This window comes from Dama dama, chromosome 19 (genome assembly GCF_033118175.1).
Source record: "Dama dama isolate Ldn47 chromosome 19, ASM3311817v1, whole genome shotgun sequence".
Taxonomy (NCBI): Eukaryota; Metazoa; Chordata; class Mammalia; order Artiodactyla; family Cervidae; genus Dama; species Dama dama.
In genome coordinates this window covers 80,478,089-80,497,803 of record NC_083699.1, presented here as the reverse complement: position 1 = coordinate 80,497,803, position 19,715 = coordinate 80,478,089, and the positions used below count along the sequence as shown (strand labels likewise).

General features: G+C 40.4%; 1 protein-coding gene across 2 annotated transcripts in view; it reads right to left on the bottom strand.

Moving 5' to 3' along the window:
• ACP3 (acid phosphatase 3) overlaps positions 1-19,715 on the bottom strand; it is a 52,278-nt gene that overhangs the window by 13,864 nt on the left and 18,699 nt on the right. Inside the window, exons 5-10 of one of the 2 annotated variants that reach the window (XM_061167597.1) lie at positions 18,452-18,550; positions 15,432-15,524; positions 14,226-14,358; positions 8,796-8,878; positions 6,444-6,547; positions 1,861-2,027 (exon numbers count right to left, since the gene is read on the bottom strand). In XM_061167597.1, the coding sequence (XP_061023580.1) occupies positions 1,861-2,027; positions 6,444-6,547; positions 8,796-8,878; positions 14,226-14,358; positions 15,432-15,524; positions 18,452-18,550 (679 nt within the window). Of the gene's footprint in view, positions 1-1,837; positions 2,028-6,443; positions 6,548-8,795; positions 8,879-14,225; positions 14,359-15,431; positions 15,525-18,451; positions 18,551-19,715 lie in introns of those variants that run through there. The other variant, XM_061167598.1, reaches the window with a different exon arrangement.

Genomic DNA, 19,715 nt, shown 5'->3' with positions numbered 1-19,715 from the left:
AATCTGTTCCTCAGGAATATTATTCTAAGTAAATAAACACACACACACTTTTTAAAGACACCATTTCAAAAGTAATGCTTTTGAATTTCCTAAAATGACTTTACTCATTATTTTACATTTGGCTTACATGCGAGAAGGAGAAACGATATTTGAATGATGGTCCCAAGGCCAAATATTTACTTGGAAAAGAAAGAATACAAATAAACACATCAATTGATGTGTCAGTCATCCCATGACCAACTAGGAGAGAGAATGGCTTTAACTCTAGACTCTGGCATCCAGTTGAAACCATCTCTAGAACCTGTTTCATCTTTATTCGTGCTGGTAAAGTAGCATGGTGTTTTCTAGATGTGTTGCATCTGCAAGTTGCAAATCTACAGGACTCTAAAGAGTGTTATTTGAATATGATTTCTTCTTTTATAGTAAGTGGTTTCTGCAGGACCTGAGAGTTTGTTCAGGTTTTCTGAAGATACCAGAATTAAAGCCTTACATATTCCTCTTGTCCTCAGAACAAATATCACACCTATACTTTCAACATTCCAATAAGTTACCCCCTGCCCCCGGGAGGTATGCAGAACATTCTTACATTTCTAATTTTGTTCCAGTTTTGAGGTAGGAGATAGATGGCCCCCGGGACTGGACAGCTGGTGTATATGTCAGGTGGAGTAGAATTGAAGCTTTAGTCTCATCTAAACACTCCTCCGGAGGAGAAGGGGATGACAGAGGATGAGATGGCTGGATGGCATCACCAACTCAATGAACTTGAGTTTGAGTAAACTCCGGGAGTTGGTGATGGACAGGAAGGCCCGGCATGCTGTGATTCATGGGGTCGCAAAGAGTCGGACACGACTGAGCGACTGAACTGAACTGAACTGAAACACTCCAAGGACAAAGCTAGTGGCAGAAGCTGAGCTCTGCTGACATGAGGATATAAGATGGCCACTCCTGAGGTCAAGGAAAATTTCCGTGTCAGCACATGCTCACAAAGGCTCCTTGGGGGTCAAAAAAGGAAGGGTACCACACCATAATAAATTTGGACATATCCTCACAGGCTTCTGCAGTGGGATCCATCTTAGCAAAAAGTTGCACATGCATCTTGGGAAGAGTCTTAGGACTGATCAGGTGTGAAAAAAAACAACGAAAAACCAACATGATTGGCCAAAGGTAAACAAAGACCCAGAAGGCCTGTTTTATATAAGGGATTTAAATCACCTTTTTACTGTGCTCCTCCTCATTAGAGAGGACTCCCACACCCTTTCTCTGTGGGTGTGTATTTCTGCCTAGCTTCTCACTTATAGAAACTACTTCTGTGTGTGTTCTCTCATTGGTTGTGCTAATAATAAACTTTGTACCTGTTTTTAAAATTTTTGCCTCTTTGAAACATTCTTGCTTTCAAAGGAGGGGAAGAGCCTGGGAATTTTGCCCCTTGCCACTAGTCCCTGTTGGTCTACTGGTTAGGATTCCTGGTTTTCATTCAGGCTACCCAGGTTCGATTCCTGGACAGAGAACCAAGATTTCTCTTCAGGACTGTTCACTACTGTTTCTCTGAGATCAGTCTGATACTTGTTCCCTGAATTCCAATTCTTTGATTCCAAGTAAGTGCTTTCTGCTTGATTACTGCTTCCTCGGTTTATGTAGGTTGACAAGGTTTATGGCAGGTAGAGGCAGGGCCCAGTGAAGAAATAGGAGTTGCCTGAAGTTGAGGTCTCTGAAACATACAATTATCACCCAAACCCTATTTCCCTCAAAGATGGGGGTGAAGCCAGTTTATAGTCTCAAAGCACCATCCATCTGGAGAAAAGATGTTCTGCCTTCTCTGCAGAGCTCTGCATTCACCCTAATTGATAATGTCCTCAGTACCTTTATGGTTGCTTATGGCACACTCCATGGACCAGTCTTGGGAGATAACGGGGGCAACCAGCTCAACAAACTTCGTCAAAGGGCAGCTGAGGGTGCAGCCAGGTAGCGTGAGGGGATGTGGTTCATATCGTGTCTCATTCCGATAGTACATCTCTACAAAGTATTCTCTGGTGGAGGAAGGTGGAAGGAATAGAGGGAAGAACTCTGTTAGATCTGTGCTGTTGACCTGCCAATGAAATTCTTTCTACCTGTTCTATACCATGTCAGATGAAGGACTAGTGGAAGAATTTATGGGAATGAGTAGCTATTAGCCAGTTTAGCTGTGGGAAGAGGGGGATTGGGGTAGGTGGGCCTGATTGGGAGGGTGGAAATGGGAGAGTTGGTTTGTTAGATGACCAGGGGCATGTGAGGTGGGACCTGGGATGCTGAGTTAGAGAAAGAGCTGAGACACAATGGTTGGGGGACTTGGGGGTGATTTGGTGAACCTTTAGGTAAGAAGTAGGGCACAGGTGGGATGTTGGGGTTTCTTTCTCCTATTCTGTCCCTTTCATGCTTCTGATTTGCTCTGTCCTTTTGTCCTTTTTTCTCTCTCAGTATTTCTTCCAGTCTTCCCCCTGAATGAATGTATCTTCCCTGTCCTTAACCAGGCCAGAAACATGAAACTGAATAATACATATAAGAAAAACTACCAGCATGACATCGGGTCCCATCACAAATAGAAGGGGGAAAAAGTGGAGGCAGAGGAAGTTTTTCTCTTCTTGGGCTCTAAAATCACTTGTGGATGGTGATTGTAGCCATGAAATTAGAAGACGATTACTTCTTGGAAGGAAAGCTATGACAAACCTAGACAGTGTATTAAAAAGCAAAGACATCACTTTGCCATCAAAGGACCATATAGTCAAAGCTATAGTCTTTCCAGTAGTCATGTAAGGTAGAACACCAAAGAATCGATGCTTTTGAACTGTGGTGCTGGAGAAGACTCCTGAGAGTTCCTTGGACTGCAAGGAGATCAAACAGGTCAATCCTAAAGGAAATCAACCCTGAATATTTATTGGAAGGACTGGTGCTGAAGCTGAAGCTCCAATGCTTTGGCCACCTGATGCGAAGAACTGACTAATTGGAAAAGACCCTGATGCTGGGAAAGATTGAAGGCAGAAGGAAAAGAGGGTGACAAAGGATGAGATGGTTGGATGGCATCACCAATTCAATGGACATGAACTTGGGCAATCTCCTGGAGACAGTGAGGGACAGGGAGGCCTGGTGTGCTACAGTCCATGGGGTCACAAAGAGTTAGACACGACTTAGTGAATGAACAACAACAAATGTGCTTGAATATACAGCAAGACATAAAAATGATACCCCTGAAAGAGAGGGTGAGTGTATACTCAAGTCCTTACATCTGCTGATGTTGAGAAGGGCTCTCCCACTACTTTATTTCATAAAACAATATATTGCTTAAGGAAGGACCACTGTCCCAAATCAACCTTGTAAAGCTAGTACAGGATCCCTGTAGAAGTCACCTGCCAAAGAGACTTGGGATAGTAATCACACAACTGCAACTTTTGGATGTTGTTACAAACAAGCATTTTGAAAAACATCACTTTAAGAAACCATATGTGTGCTAAGTTGCTTCAGTCATGTCCAACATTTTGAGACCCTATGGACTGTAGCCTGTCAGGCTTCTCTGTCCATAGGGATTCTCCAGGCAAGAATACTGGAGTGGGTTGCTGTGTCTTCCTCCAGGGGATCTTCCCAAACCAGGGATCAAACCTGTGTCTCTCATGTCTCCTGCTTTGGTGGGTGGGCTCTTTACCACTAGTGCCACCTGGGAAGCCCAAGAAGCCATATGAAAAGTAGTAATTACAAATATTCACTTCTATGTTCCTAAAAACTCCTGTAATATTGTATGAATGAGTACCTATATCTTGTATAACTTTTACAGTGACAGTACCCTTTATCTCATGGTAACATGGCAAAGAGGACTAATAGTTCATCAAAATTCATGATTCTCTTTCCATCAAATAAGGTTACAGCTGAGAAGTGAATACACTTCCCAGACTCCCTTGCACTTAGGGGGGAACAAGTGACTAATTTTAGTGAGTAGAACTGACATATTTTCCTTCTGGGCTGAGGTGCTTGATAAGCAGTTTGCCTTCTTCACCCTCTCATTCTTTCCTACATGTTCTCTGCAGATGAGGAGGGCACTTTTGAAAACTGTAAGTCCAAAAGTGGAACTCCCCAGTTCACAAATCACCATGTGTGAATCACACCATGGATGAGTCACTTCCTGTTGGCCAGGAACATCTACACTGGACGGTTAGATGAATGAGAAAGAAATCTCCATTGAGTTAAGCCTCTGAGATTTGAGGTTCATTTGTGCAGCAGCCAAAATTACCCTTATAATTAATATATTTGGAAAATATTTTTAGGGGACTTAAAATTGGCTTGAATGGTAAGATACAAGTTAAGGTGCATACAGAGAGTTTGAATAAGTATTTCATAAAATATTTATTTCATAATAAGTATTTCATAAAATACTTATTTCATAATAAGTATTTTCATAAGCATTTCATAAAATATGAAAGTGAGAAGAAGCACTATTTTTTAACTTAGTGAATTATTTTATATAGTATATGATTTTAAGTTTATGTACTTAACCAAAAAATAGAATATTTTTAGAATATATTTAGCTTACCTTATCTACAGCCTTAAAAGCTTGTCTGTTTAATGTAAATAAAAATCTAAAAATTTTCTTTTTCTCTTTATTTTCTAATATGGATAAAGTGGTATCAACTTACACTCAGGATCACCTAATTTGCAGGTATATACTTTATACCTGTATTTGGTAACTTAGATTCTCCTTGCTCTTAATTTAAAAGTAAGCACGTTTAAATTTTGATACTCCTCTAGAGTGTTAAAAAATCCCAATATAACAACAGATTTGACTTCTACCTGTGAGTGACCCTTGGTTACTTTTTTCTCTATAAGTCAGTGTCTCTCAGATGAAAAATGCCCCAAACTTGATGCATAACATGAATTTATTCAAGCTATTCAGTGAGACAAAATGCTGTAGCACCCTAAATAAAAGCAAGCTCAGGACTACTGGGTGCAGAAACCAGAGAGGAGAGGCCAAGAAAAGTGGGTAGTTTCTTTTGTCACATCCCAAAGTGGTAGTGCCTACTCCTAGAGTTGATCCTGGAATTGTCACTGGATTTATTAACTCTGTGCCTGGAGCCAGTCTTCAAACTGGGTCTTTTGCAGAGCTTTTTACTGACAGAGCACTTGATGCTCATGTCTTTGCATTCCCATTTTTGGCCCTGTTTGGATTTTCTCCATGTTATGGGCATTATCTCTCCATTCTGACTCTAGATATTTGAGAGCAAAGTTGCTAAGACCACATTTTAGTTCTAGCTCTTTATGCTTAGCACCCAGTTAGAAGTTCACAGGAGAATGAACATACTTTTTCCCTAGTGGCATAACTCACTTTCTTTGTAAGCAGTGAAGATTTTGGTTGAGAACGGGCCTCTGTGTTGCTACTTTCCTATTCTACAAATTCAGGTAGCCAGAAACCTACAGCCAGGACTGCAAAATTTGGCAAAAAAAAGGCAGGATACCTTATTTAAAAATTATTAAGAATTTCAAAATGGCAACACTGAATCGTTAAACCAAGCATAGGCTCTTCTGAGCACGGGCCTTATATAACTGCAGTCAGATGGTCCCGACTGCAGCTATTGTGAATGCCTTGAGGGGAGAGCAAAATGCACCTCCCCAGCTAACCCTGAAATAAAACTCTGGAGTCCATGCTCTAACTCAGTCCTTGCATTGTGATTATTCCATCAATAATATCCACGAGGTCTCTTCTTCCCAACAAGAATGCCAGTGTCACAGCAGACACAAATTTTTGCTACGACCTTGGCTATGGTGGCCAACTCTTCCTGGTTTGCCCAGGGCTTTACTGGTTTTAACAATGAAACTTACATGTTCTGGGAACCCCCCCAGTTCTGGGTAAACTAGGACATTTGGTCTCTCTAGTCGTGGCCTTTCTAGTGGGCTTCAGCCAAGCCTTGGTCAGCTGGGGAGGGCCACACCAGATTGCAAAGTTGTGAACGCTATGCAGAGGAATACTTTAAGAATCCTACCTGGTGGATATGAATAACCATAAGTTTCATGGCTATGTTTGAAGTCTTTAACTGAAAGAACATTATTTGTAACCAGCAACAAACAATTTCTTCTTGATATCTTCTACCACCCTGTGTTTTACAAGAGAACAGTGTAATGTCCACATCCTTCTTAGAATACCTTAATCTTTTTTTAAAAAAACACAATTTCTGTCGCTGATGGGAGTGGTTCTATCAAATTTTTCATCTACTGTGTCTGTATGTGATTTCCCAATTAAAGTCTTTATGAAAATAAAGAAAAAATGAGTCATGACTAAGCAAAGATACAGTTATCATTCTCCCCCCGAATATAAAACCTAACCAACCAAATAGACAAGACAACCCTTAAGTCAATAATAACACAAATGATCATAGTACCTGGTTTCCAGGGGTATTAATTTTGAGAAACACCGCTTAGACACTTACCCCTCCTGGAAGTACAATTCCATCATGTGGCAGGACGCATAGGGAGGGAGGATTCCGTTGTAAACATCTAGCGCCATCTGCAGGGCACTCACAGTAGTGTCATGCTACAGAGATTTTGAAACAAACATTTTTGATCTTTATCTCTTTCAAATTTACAGTCAATAGGTGTGTAACAAGCACTTGTAGAATACTATGGTGGTTTCTGATCCAACTAAATTTCCCATAACCCCAGTAACTTCAGAATAGAGAGAGAAAGGATGAATTTTGATTGTACATCTCCTTGGTGCTAGGGAATGAGATTTACATACATACAATTATTTCCTTTAAAAAGAGGAAGAAACTGAGACCCAAAGAAATTAAGTAACTTGGGCAGAATTCCCTGGTGATCCAGTGGTTAGGACTCTGCACTCTCGATGCCAAGGGCTTGAGTTCAATCCCTAGTTGGGGAACTAAGATCCCACAAGCCATGTGGTGCAGCCAAAAAGAAAAAAAAAGGGACCGGGGTGGAATTAAGTAGCTTACTTTACGTCATACATCTTCAAAATGGAAGAAAGTAAATCTGAGTCAAGTCTTCTGATTTTGTCCTATGCCTACCCCAGTAGAACATATCTCTGTTTTAGTGTGTTTCATTGATTTTCATTAAATTTTAAAATAACTTTGAGTACATTAATGCTAGACTATATTTGTTTTCTATAGATTAATATCATCTGTGATTTTAAAGTTGGGGAAGAATATATGAGGTTACAAACATTTAGACAGAATGAAATGTAAGGAAGTAGAGAGTGTTGCTTAAAAATAATTGTTAAAGGTTTATTTTAGACAGCCAGAAGGCATGGAGGACTGGTTTTCAATCCTAGTTTTGCCACTGATTAGCTATCTAATCTTAAGAAATCCTTAATTTTCATATGTATAAAATGGACCTAACATTTGGTTGCCTAAACTATATGGCAGTGTTTACATACTCCAAAGGGGTTAGAACCAATTCACTAGAGGAAAAAAAGGAGTTACAGATTTATGACTTGCCAGAAGTCATACAACAAGTTACAGTTGGAAACCATATTAGAAACCAGAAAACCCGAAACTATCAACTAATTTCAGGCCTATCTTTCTCTCAGAGGCACTACACTTTGTTTCCTCCATGAAACTTTTCTCTAGTCTATACCATTTAGAACCCCAGATGATAAACTCTGCTTTATCTTTAATTGCTTCTTTCATCTTCTTGCAGAATGACTCCATGGCTTTCTCCAGACAGACCACATCTGAGAAATCCTCTGTCCTGCAGAAGTGGGTGGGAGCCTGACCCAGCCCTCCATGTCCTGTTTCCCTGCTCATCCCAGACTCCATGGATACCCACTTCAGTGCATGGTACATCTCTGGAATTCTCTTTCCCTGGCTGCTGCTCCGACATGGATGTCTTCTCTGAGATCTCACTCTCTTTCCTTTCTTCACCCAAATATAACACTGACCTCAAGTTGGAGCTTTCCTTCCCCTCCCCTTTTTTTTCTATCCCTTCTGCCATCTGAGGATTCCTACTTGGATGTTGCCGGCATTTCAAACCCAATTGTAAAATAAGTATATTCACCTGACCCATGACCACATCTGTTAATGGTTCTACTCTCCTTCCAGTCATCAACACTTGAAACACCACCTTCATCTATGGCTTAACTTCCACATCACTGTCTTCCACCCACATTCCAGTCCATCACCAAGTCCTGTACACTCAGCTTTTCTTATAACCTTTCTACTTCTTTTCCCTTTCTATTTTCCCTCTAATTTTAATTTGGAACAGAAAAGATGTTTCCTTTCTATGAATGAGTCACCAAATCATTGGCTCGTGTGACATTGGTATTCTGCTATGCAGGGTGTTTATATGCTTACTTTTCTTGTCAGTGAAAAAAGTGAAAGTTGCTCAGTTGTGTCCAACTCTTTGCGACCCCATGGACTATACAGTCCATGGAATTCTCTAGGCCAGAATACTGGAGTGGGTAGCCAATCCCTTCTCCAGGGGATCTTCCCAACCCAGGGATTTAAACCCAGCTCTCCTGCATTGGAGGTGGATTCTTTACCAGCTGAGCCACAAGAGAAGCCCAAAAATACTGGAGTGGGTAGCCGATCCCTTCTCCAGCGGGTCTTCCTGACCCAGGAATCAAACAGGGGTCTCCTGCATTGCATGTGGATTCTTTACCAACTGAGCTATCAGGGATTGAATTATAAATTCCTTGAGACCCAGAATTATATATTTAACTAAAAATTTTTGAACATCTGATACAGAAATGATGATGAAGAAGTTGAGGCCCCTCCTGAGAGAGCTCATATACTTGAACAGATGTTGAATGGAGACAGAATACTTACTGCAGAATACATAATGAGTTTTCTGTGGTTTGATGGCTGAGTTGCACTCTTCATGTGATTGAGGATTTCATTGATCAGGACACCTTTATGAAGATAGATCAACAATGGAGCTGAACCAAATGTGGGCTTATATTTCAGTTCATAAGCTTTTTGCTCGTTCATATAGAGATTCTCTCTGCCAGGATTCTCAAGATTTAAGAAGGGAGGGCAAGAACTCATTTTGGTGGAGCATCTGCTATGTACTAGTAGCATGATTTACATACATTATCTACTGAATCCTGACTTCTATCCCCCATTCAGAGGTTAGGAAGCTGAGGCTCAGAGTCATTAAGTGACTCACTCACTGGGGAAGGAGAGCTGGATTGGCACATTAAGGTTTGATTCTACCAGATTTTGTTAAATCTCAAGTTAGGAGGTTGATGAACTTGGAAGGAATTTCGGATGGCTTTTTCCAGATAGCTGTTAACCAGTGCTCTGTTCAGGGCAGGTCTGAAATGACAGTGCAGCATACACCTCTCTGTCTTCATCCCTCTGGTAGCCACACCCGGGTGAAGCCAGGGGAGAAAGCAGCCCTCTGGATGTCTGCACAGGGCATGGACTGTGTTCTGTGGGCCATTGCTCCAGGTTACACTAGCTTTCACTCTTGGGAGGCAGCCAGAACCTTCAGAGTTCATTCAGGGCTCTAACTGTTGTCAGTAGAGGAAACAGTTTGCCCTTTTCCCCTGTTGCTCCTAAGGTGGTAAAAGGCAGACAGACAGAGAGCAGAGTCTCCATCCTCTCAGCAGACGCTGATGCTGAAGGTACCTGTGGTGCAGGTGTTGTTCTGAGGAGGTGCTGCCTCAGGGGTTTCCACACCATCCCCTGAGGACTCCTTGTGTCTTGTTGGTCATCTCTCTACACTGCATCCTCACTTGAGGATGACCAGTTTTCTTCTGTAATGAGCAGGGCATTGATGCTAACAGATTGATTATAATCCTAGACTCTATGGTCCACTTTGCAAAACACACACTGAACAGCTACCACAAGTCAATTAGACATGGCTCCTGTCCTCAAAAATCTCATAAAACAGTGAGAAGAGACTGTCCCGTTGTCTGTGTACCACCATAAGCACAAAGAGGAATGAACTAAGGAGGGAGATGATCGGCATCTGTGGCTGCTGGGACGTCTTTAACTGGGAATGGACGGAGCTGGAGGCCACACCTCCCGTAGGTCTGCATTCCTCTGCCTCAGGGCAGGCTGGCCTCTGGGAAATCTTTAGACCTGTATCTTGAGCTTCAGGCCACAATAGAAGTAAACTCTGTGGCTGAGTTTCTGGGAGTGATGACAGGCAGTCAGCTTCCATCAGCGATTTGTTCCTTGTCAGTGCTTTTGTGGTGGCTCAGATGGTAAAGAATCCTCCTGCAATGTGGGAGACCTGGGTTCATCTTTGGGTTGGGAAGATCCCCTGGAGGAGGGCATGGCAACCCACTGCAGTATTCTTGCCTGGAGAATCCCCATGGACAGAGGAGCCTGGTGGGCTACAGTCCATGGGGTTGCAAAGAGTCAGACACGACTGAGTGACTAAGCACAGCACAGCATCTCTGAAAGGAGATATTCTACACTGACCAAGATGCATTCTCTATAACACTTAGCTAATTAACATCAATTAATTAGTTAATGGATAGACATGGATTTAGTTCAATTAGCAACTTGTTCCTTGTCAGTAGGTGTCTTTGCAGCAACCTTCAGTGTGGATGATGGAATAGATCAGCTCTCGGTTCTGTGGTGGTTTCCCAGCTTGTCCCAGGAGAAAATAGGAGTAATTGTCATAAGCACCTACAGACTCTGGCAGGCCAATAGTCAAGTTATATATGAAGGGGAACTGAAGCTCAGAGAGGTTTAGCAACTTGCCCAAGATCACACAGCTAGTACGCAGAGGGGCTGAGTTTCTCTGAACTCAGCAGGTCCAGCTTCAAAACCTATCCTCTTAATTATTAGGCCATACTGTAGCATAAGCTAGCACCCAAGCTCCCTGGTGCATCATTTATTAAACCTGCACACACTGGACAAAATATCATTATTTGAGGATACAAACTTCACTTCTCTCTCTTGGGCTACAGCAGGAGTTGGCAAATTTGTTCTGTGAAAGTTATATGATTTATGCTATTCTCTCAAATCACCCTACCCTCGCCTTCATTGAAACATGTGTATTACCATATATGAAATAGATCACCAGTCCAGGTTTGATGCATGAGACAGGGGTGCATCAGTGCACTGGGATGACCCTGAGGGATGGGATGGGGAGGGAGGTGGGAGGGGGGTTCAGGATGGTGGACACATGTACACCCATGGTTGATTCATGTCAATGTATGGCAAAAACCACTACAATATTGTAAAATAATTAGCCTCCAATTAAAATAAATTAATTTTAAAAAAAAGAAAGAAAGAAAGAAAGTTATATGATTTAGACTCTGTGGGCCATGTGTTCCATCACAACCATTTATTCTCAAGTGGAAGCACAAAAGCAGCTAAATATGCTGCATAAATGCATGAGTGTGACTGAGCTTCAGTAGCATTTTACTAATAAAAAATAGGTGGCAGCAGGCCAGATTTGGCCTGCAGGCTGTAGTTTGCCAACCTCTGGTCTTCAGCAAGAAGCAGTTTCCATTAAAACAAACAGGTACATGTGCATGTCACTCAGTCATGTTCGACTCTTCGCATGCCCGTGGATTGTAGCCTGTCAGGCTCCTCTGTCCATGGGATTTCCCAGGCAAGAATACTGGAGTTGGTTGTCATTTCCTCCTCCAGGGGATCCTCTCAACCCCGGGATTGACTGAATCTGTATCTCCAGTTTCTCCTGCATTGGCAGGCAGATTCTTTACCACTGAGCCACCTGGGAAGCCCTAATACAAACAGGACCAGGCATATATTCCTAAATTAGTCTTAGGAATTAGTCTAGAGATTTCCTTGTGTGTGTGTGTGCCGGGGTGGGGGGGGGGGCGTGTTTTAGTGGTGAAGGCAGTGGGAGGAGGAGATTACTGAACCGTGTCACCCTTGAAACCAACTGATGGAACAGAAGTTCTGGCAAAGGTAAGAAGATGCTGGTCAAAGTCCTGATGTTCCCTTGTGACTCTGTCACCAAACTGTTCATGCTTTCTCTGCAGCATTAGGTTCAGGGGCTTTATAACTCAACAAGTGTATAGTTGACAAATCTCTCTTGCTTTGCCAGATCTGAACAATAGGTTGAAATGTGGCTTGGCAGGAATTATGAAGATAACAACTTCCTGGCTCATTAATAGTACTGAGCTTCCCCTAGAAAATAGGACAGGTGTGTGCATATGAGTGCTAACTTTTGGAGTCTAAGACCCAGAGAATACTTTAGGGAAGAACTCTGATAGAATATAGTTTAATGCACTCACCAGATGGGGAAACTGAGAGCCAGGGAGAGAAGATGACTTCCCCAAAATGCAATTTCTAGTAGTCAAAGGGAAAAAGTAAAGGAAATACAAGCAAGCTGTTGGGAAAAAAATCCCACATCTTATATTCAGATACAGACCCCTGCATCTATTAATAGATTCTTGTAGACTCCTTCCTGGCTTTCCCTAGCCTTTTCTTCACTGTTTCCTACATCTAGAGAAGTGCTTCTGAAACTTTAATGGGATTTCATTAAAATGTAGATTTAGATTCAGCTGCTCTGGGGTGGGACCTGGAATTCCACATTTCTTGTCAGAGGCTTGGTGATGCTGACTTTGCTGGTCCATGGATTTCATCTTGAGTAGTGAGGGGATATTTCTTGAGCCCATCATGACTAGGTTGGGGGAAACAGAGTCCTGTTTTCACCATCTGAAGCATTTGGCCACCATACTGTTGGCCCCTGCTGGTTCAGGAATGAGACCTGGTAGTTGTGTGGTCACGGAGGCCCAGCTTCCACCTTCTGTGTCCTTGGTTGTTTGGTATGTAGGATTGAGTTGCATCCTGGGCTCTGTTCCTACACATAGTCCATGTCCTACCTGCTAATTATTCCTAAGACACCAAGTTCCAACTATGACTCACCTCTGGGTGCTCTCCCATCCCCAAGGAAGGGCTGAATCTTGCTGCTCATGCCCTAAGCTTGGAGTGAGGACGTGTACATTCCATCAAGTCTCCCTCTGTGTCTTGCAACCAGGTCTCTGTAACAGCAGGCCTGCAGCTTGATCATTTCTTTATGATGCTGCCCTAAATTACTTGCCCCAAGTGCTATGTTCACCTCATATGAAATTACTCCCAGCTATCTTGACTTCATACCTCATTAGCTGTTCTTATTACAGGTTCCTTCACTCTTTACATGAGCTTTTGTAACTCCTCTCCTGGTTAGTGACTTAAGCTCTTTCTCTTGCTCTGCAGCCCTGAGTGAACATCCTTCCAGTCTGGTCCAACCCCCAGGATACTTTGTCTCTGTTTTCTCCTGGAGGTCTGTTGAATTTGTCCAACCTCATGGTGAATAGGGTCCAGGAATGGTTGGAGTCCTGATTATACTGTTTTCTTCAAACTGTGTGGAGTATATGACTAAGAACATCTCCTGTGGCTTAGAATTTCTTCATTGTTATGACAGCCTGGCATAGTCGACTTCCTCTTGCTCTCCATCTTTAGTTTTAATGTCTATATGAACAGCATTTGAACCTGTCATATCCTCTTGGGTCCTGGCCTGCCACTCAGCTGCCCTCAGAGCCTCAGTACCTACCCCTGTCCTGCCTGGTCCTGGCTTCTTTCTTCTACCCACCTATCCTGATTACAAGGGTTAGGCTATTGTATTATGATTGGATGTCCTGTTCTACAACAGGTCAAATCCAGCTGAGAAGAGGCATTACTGAAAAGTCAACACCTTTTAACACCAATGAAAAAAATTGAGCAGTGTCATAAACTTGTCAGTTGCAATACATATCAATCAACAGGGCATAATTAGCCTGCAAATTACATTGTATTAACTTTAACAGTGGTTACAACCAAGGGTTTCTAGAAAATAGGCTGCTTTTGCCTTTCCTCCCACTTGAAAAATTCATCCAGTAAGCCACTCGGCATAATTGACTTTCATGGAACTCAGATACGAAATCCATGACTTTTTGATCTGGAAAGAATGAAAAGTATCATTTAGCATTAGCCCAAAGTTTCTGTTTTTCAGCTGGGAAAATTAAGGCCCAGAGTGAATAATTTTGATAATCATATAACACATAATGTTTGACAGTGTATTAGGTACTATTTGTGCTAAGCCTTTGGAATACATACATTCATTTTCATCCTTAATACCTAAGAAGTGAGTAGTATTATTATCCCCAATTTGCAGAATAGAAGCTGGTGGAATGATTATGTGTCTAATTCAAGGTCACATAGCTGATTAACAGTCGAACCTGGACTCAGACCCAGATCACTCAACAACAATTCTAATGCACTTCTCTCATTTTAAAAAATACTTACCCCCCTGCAATCTAGATTTTTCTTTCTGCTTATGAATTCCATAGAGGGACAGAAGGGACAATTCTGATATTTCTTTCAACTTAGTCATGGTGTCCTCTGTTGCCCAGGAGGGTAAAGTGAAATTATGAATGCCCTGTATCAAAGAAAAAGGAAGAAAATGTGTATTTTATTTCTGACTATCCTCTTTGTTGACTCTTTATCCCCCTTCTCCCATGAGAAGTACTGTGTCCAGCCTTTCTTGGGAGAGAGGGAGATTTCATGAAAGAGGAAATGAAAGTGAAGTAACCTACAGAAGAATTGAGAGATGTAAAATACCTTTAGCCACATTGCAGAATAGCTCAGACTGAACTGTAGTAAGGAACAAAACAAAACAAAACCCAAGACTTGAACCAAAAAATGGGCTCTTGTTTTTATTGAAGACTTTTATAAGACTAAAAAGTCTTCCTTGAAACAGATGCTGATGATATACTGAAAATATTGGGAACGTTGAATGTGCTTGGGTCAATGACCTCTAATGTGGATGAGGGCAACAGGTACCATTTATTATCGAGTTGGAATTCTGAAAGTATCTTGCTCCTTAGACACTCACAATGCCCTTAAAATCAGAAGTGGATAGGAGTCATGCAGCTGGTCAGAATTTTGCTGCACGATTCAGTGAACCGGTTGGAAAAACAGAATTATGGTGGAGCATGATAATTAAGAAAAACACCATGAAACCCTGAAAAAAATAGTAATTTATCTAGCTACAAAGATTATTTCATATGCATTGTACAGCAAGAGAGAGATTCTTTCCTGATATATCAATTTTAATAGCCTGGTTCAAAATTTGCTTGTTTATTTCTATATCCAGAAATCAGGTAACTTTTTTCTTTTTATAAAATATTATAAAATCTTTAAATAAAGTATAACAACCTTGCTTTTTTCATTAAAGTCCATGACAGGAACCCAGAATTTCTAAGCGACTGAAAAATAACTGGCATGGCACAGAAAAGCAATTTTGTTTACAATTTTCTAAAGGGTGAATACATAACTAACAGAGAGGAGCCAGAATTTTTAACTTAATATAAATGTCTTGACTTATATTTCAATGTCAGACTCTAAATAATATATCTTATAAAAGCAAAGGAAAGAGAATTCATCTGTTTCAAAATAGGCATAAGTCATGAAATCAGATTGCATGTTAATCTTTGATATTTTTACATTTACCTCACAAAATAAAGGGTCATAGACTTTACTCCAAATTCCAAGAAGATCCTGGTCATGGTATCCTGTAAGTTTTGGCAAGACTTCTATAAAATCCTGAGACACACACAAAGGTAAAAAATTTATATCGGAGTTTCTCAACTTGAGCGTTACTGATGTTTGGGCTAGCCAGTTCTTTTTTGTGGGGCCGCCCTGTGCACTGTAGGATGTTCAGCATCCTACCCACTAGAGGCCATATCACCCCTAGTCTCTCAGTTGTGACAACCCAAAATGTCTCCAGACACTGACAAAGGGTCCCTGTGAGGCAAACTCGCCCTCAGTGGGAACTGCTGTTCTTCACATACAAGTGCACCAGTAATACTGGCTATAACAATGACAACCCAAAGATTTTTACAAAGACTAATTATTTCTCATTTTTACATTAAACATTGTGGGTACCTGCTGGCAGTAGCCACATGTTCCTGGTGTGTCCTGGGACCAGACTGAGGTGTACTGCCTCAAATTCATTTTGGAAATTGGTGAAGTATAACACATATGTAAATGAGTGGAAAGTGAGAAAGGAAACCATGTCTCAGGTCAAAGAACCCCAGGAAAACACAACAGAAATGGGACCTGGTTCTGGCTAGAAGTGTGAGATTTGGGTGGGATTCAAACATTTCTCCAGGTTCTGTATTATTCTTAGATTGTCATAGTAATGAGACCCATTGGCCAGCTATCAGTGAATTGACAGAAATTTCTGGGAAGCCTTTGGAAGATATTGTTTGTCTAATTCATATATTTTCTAGGAAAATAAAATTTGTCAATATTAACCCAGATGAATTTCCAGAAAGTAAACAGAAAGAATTATTAAAGAGTCCCCAACTTCCCCCAACAAAATAAAGCAAAACAAAACTTCAGGACCAGATTATTTTATGGGGAAATTCTGTCAAACTTTTCAAGCGTAAGTTATTCTAGTGTTATTTTAACTAGTCTGGAGCATATAAGGAAAAAAAAAACTTTCAAAAATTTTGTGTAAGCATTGATATTGACAAAGACTGGCTAGAAGAGAAAACTATAGTCTGAAGTTACTTTGAATATCAATGCAAAAGGTCTAAGTAAACTATTAACAAATAATTCAATATCATACTAAAAGAAAGAGGCTTGAATCTAGACATGTAAAGATGGCTCAATAGTAGTAATCTATGAATATAATTAGTCTTAGTAATTGATCCAAGAGAAAAGTAACTTAATTATACTAAAAATGTTGAAAAGACCTTTCAAACACCAGAACTGTTAAAAACACTCAAGAAGAAAGGAAAGATAGCCAATTCCTTAACTTGATAAAAGTATCTCTATCTGGTCAAAAGGCCAGCATGTTTAATAGGGAAATACTGCCAAAATCAGGACTAAGACAAGGATGCCCACTACCAATTCTATTACGTAGTACTGGACTGTAAGTACCAGCCAATACAAGTAGGCAAAATAAGTCAGAAATATAAATATTGGAAAAGTAGAGGTAAGCCATTATTATTTGTAAATATTATAAACCTGAGACAAATTTAACAGAAAAATCTGTATGAAGAAAACCTTAAAACAATCTTGAAGATAAGAAGAGATAGGAAAATATTTTGTGTTCTTGGAAAGGAAGACTATATAAATTTGCAACAAAGTTTCAAATTCTCCCTAATTTGTACATTTAATATGATCTCAATAAAAACTTCCCTGGGCTTTCCTTGTGCTTCCATGGTAGCTCAGCTGGTAGAGAACCTGCCTGCAATGCAGGAGACCCGGATTCGATTCCTGGGTCGGGAAGATTCCCATGGTGAAGGGAACTGGCTACCTACTCCAGTATTCTGGCCTGGAGAATTCCATGGACTGCATAGGCCATGAGCATCACAAACAGTTGGACACGACTGAGTGACTTTCACTAAAACACTGAAAAGTTAAGTGAAAACACAGCCATGAAAACTCAGAAAAAATAGAGAATGTGGAATGTCCAGCCTTTTAGATATTAAAGCATATATAACTTTTAATAATTATAACAGTGTGACTTTGTTTGATAAAATGAAAGAATAAGAATAAAAATTCTAGAAATAGACATAAGGGAATTTTAATATAAAATAGTGGGGGAAAAGATGCCCTAGTCAATAAATAGTGATGAAGCCATTAGGTAATCTTCTGGGAAAAAACTTCAACAGGATAGATATCTCACACCTAATACCAGTACAAACTGTAAGTGGATTCAATATGTAAATATAGAAATGAAGCTATAGAAGAATTAGAAGAAAGCATTGCAGATTTCCTTGTGACCTAGGAGTGGTGAAGGCCTTTCTAAATGTGACTATAAATATACAAATACAGCCGTGTGACAAAACTGTAAACAAGTAGTGTTGTTGTTTTAGTTGCTTGGTCACGTCTGACTCTTTTGTGACCCACCAGGCTCCTCTGTCCTTGGGATTTCCCAGGAAAGAATACTGGAGTGGGTTGCCATTTCTTCCTCCAGGGGATCTTCCCAGCCCGGGGATTGAACCTGTTTTTTTCTGCATTGGCAGGCGAATTTTTTAGTGCTGAGCCACTAGGGAAGCCCAAAATGGGCAAACAAAAAGAGGGTCAGAAAAAAATGTTAAAATAGAGAGAGAAAACTCCTAAAACTTGATAAAAAGAAGAAAACCAATACCCAAAAGAAAAATGGTCAGGTGATGTGAACAGAATGAAAAATACAAAGGGCATTTAACTAGGTGAAGGTATCCAAAGCTCACTCATCATAAAAGAATACTACAGCACAATGTTCTATAATAGTAATGATACTGGGCTTTCTTGTCTCAGTCCTGATTTTGGAAGGGATCCTTCTAGTGATATCATCTTTCACCTACAGTCTGGTAAATATCCTCAAAGTTGTCTATGCACTGTTGGGAATACTGTGGATAAACAGGTACTCTTATACTTTTCTAAATTGGTACCTTTTGGAAGGATATTTTGATAATATTCAAATTGTCCCAGAATTTCTATTTCTGTATGCCAGTAAATGACATTTTTTTTTTAACCTTGTAAGGATGTAGCCTCTTCTGGAATTCTTCTGATATCAAAGTCTCACTCTGAAGTTCTTGAAAACGAGGGCAGTTCCTGAAAGGTAGGTATAGCAACTGAGGAAAAAGAGAGATCATAAGTCTTTTATTAGTCGAAAGAACTAAAGAAGCTGCAGCCATTAGATATAAAGTGACTTGAATAAAATATGCAAATGTGTTTTGAGCTGAATGGAATTCTAAAATTGAGGAAAAAGATAAATGATCTTATCTTAATCTTAATCTTAAATAGTAGTTATCCAAAACTCAAAAGCTTTTTTATCCCTTTCATAAACTTGCCTAAATAAGACTGTGTTATTGGTAAATAGTCTCACTTCTGGTTTCTCTGTGAGATGCTAACTGTTATCTTGCTTCCTTCCGAATCTCTTTCATTTCTAGCACTAGAGACACATTTGTGTACATGCACTCTCTCTCTCTCACACACACACATGAGTACAGAGAAATGAATTAGAGGTGCCAGAAAGAATCTTAAGAGATTGATTAATCATTCACTGAAGTAAGTTCTTGCAAATTTTCAGACTGTTAAAATAAGGGCACATACTAAAAACATAGAAAATATATTTGAAAATCTATTATGAGGATAAAGTGATCACCCCTTTAAAGTGAGTCTAAATTGACAGTCCTTTCTATTTTTAACTATAATCTATAGGCTGGTAACTTCCAAGTTCATTTCATTGCTCTTCACTTTCCATCTGAGCTAGTCCTGTATTTCCAGCCCTTGGTGGATATCATTACTTGAATGTTTCTCTTCATCCTCAAATTTGACATTTACAACCTTGAACTCAGCCTCTTCATTTTGTATTCTCTCTTCCTTTGTCAATAGCAAAATTTATCATCCTGCGTCATAGACTGACTAATCACTTTTGCCTGTCTACTTCCAAAACACAGTTGATTCTTGAACAACGCAGAGATTAGGGCTGCCAACCCTTACACAGTTGAAAATCGGTGTAGCTTCAGGATCCGTATCCACTGTTTCGCAGCTGAGACAGTCTACCTACTGTGGGTCATGTAGTGCTATAGTACAAATTTATTGAAATAATGTGTATGTAAGTGAACCTGTGTAGTTCAAACCCACATTGTTCAGGAGTCTATCCAAAATAGACCCCTGTTCTTTATCTTCATTGTCCCCTCGCGGCCAAGACCACCATAATCCGTGTTTCAACTATCATAAAGGCTTTCTGTGGGATCACTTTGCATCACAATTCATCCTTCATGCAGCAACTAC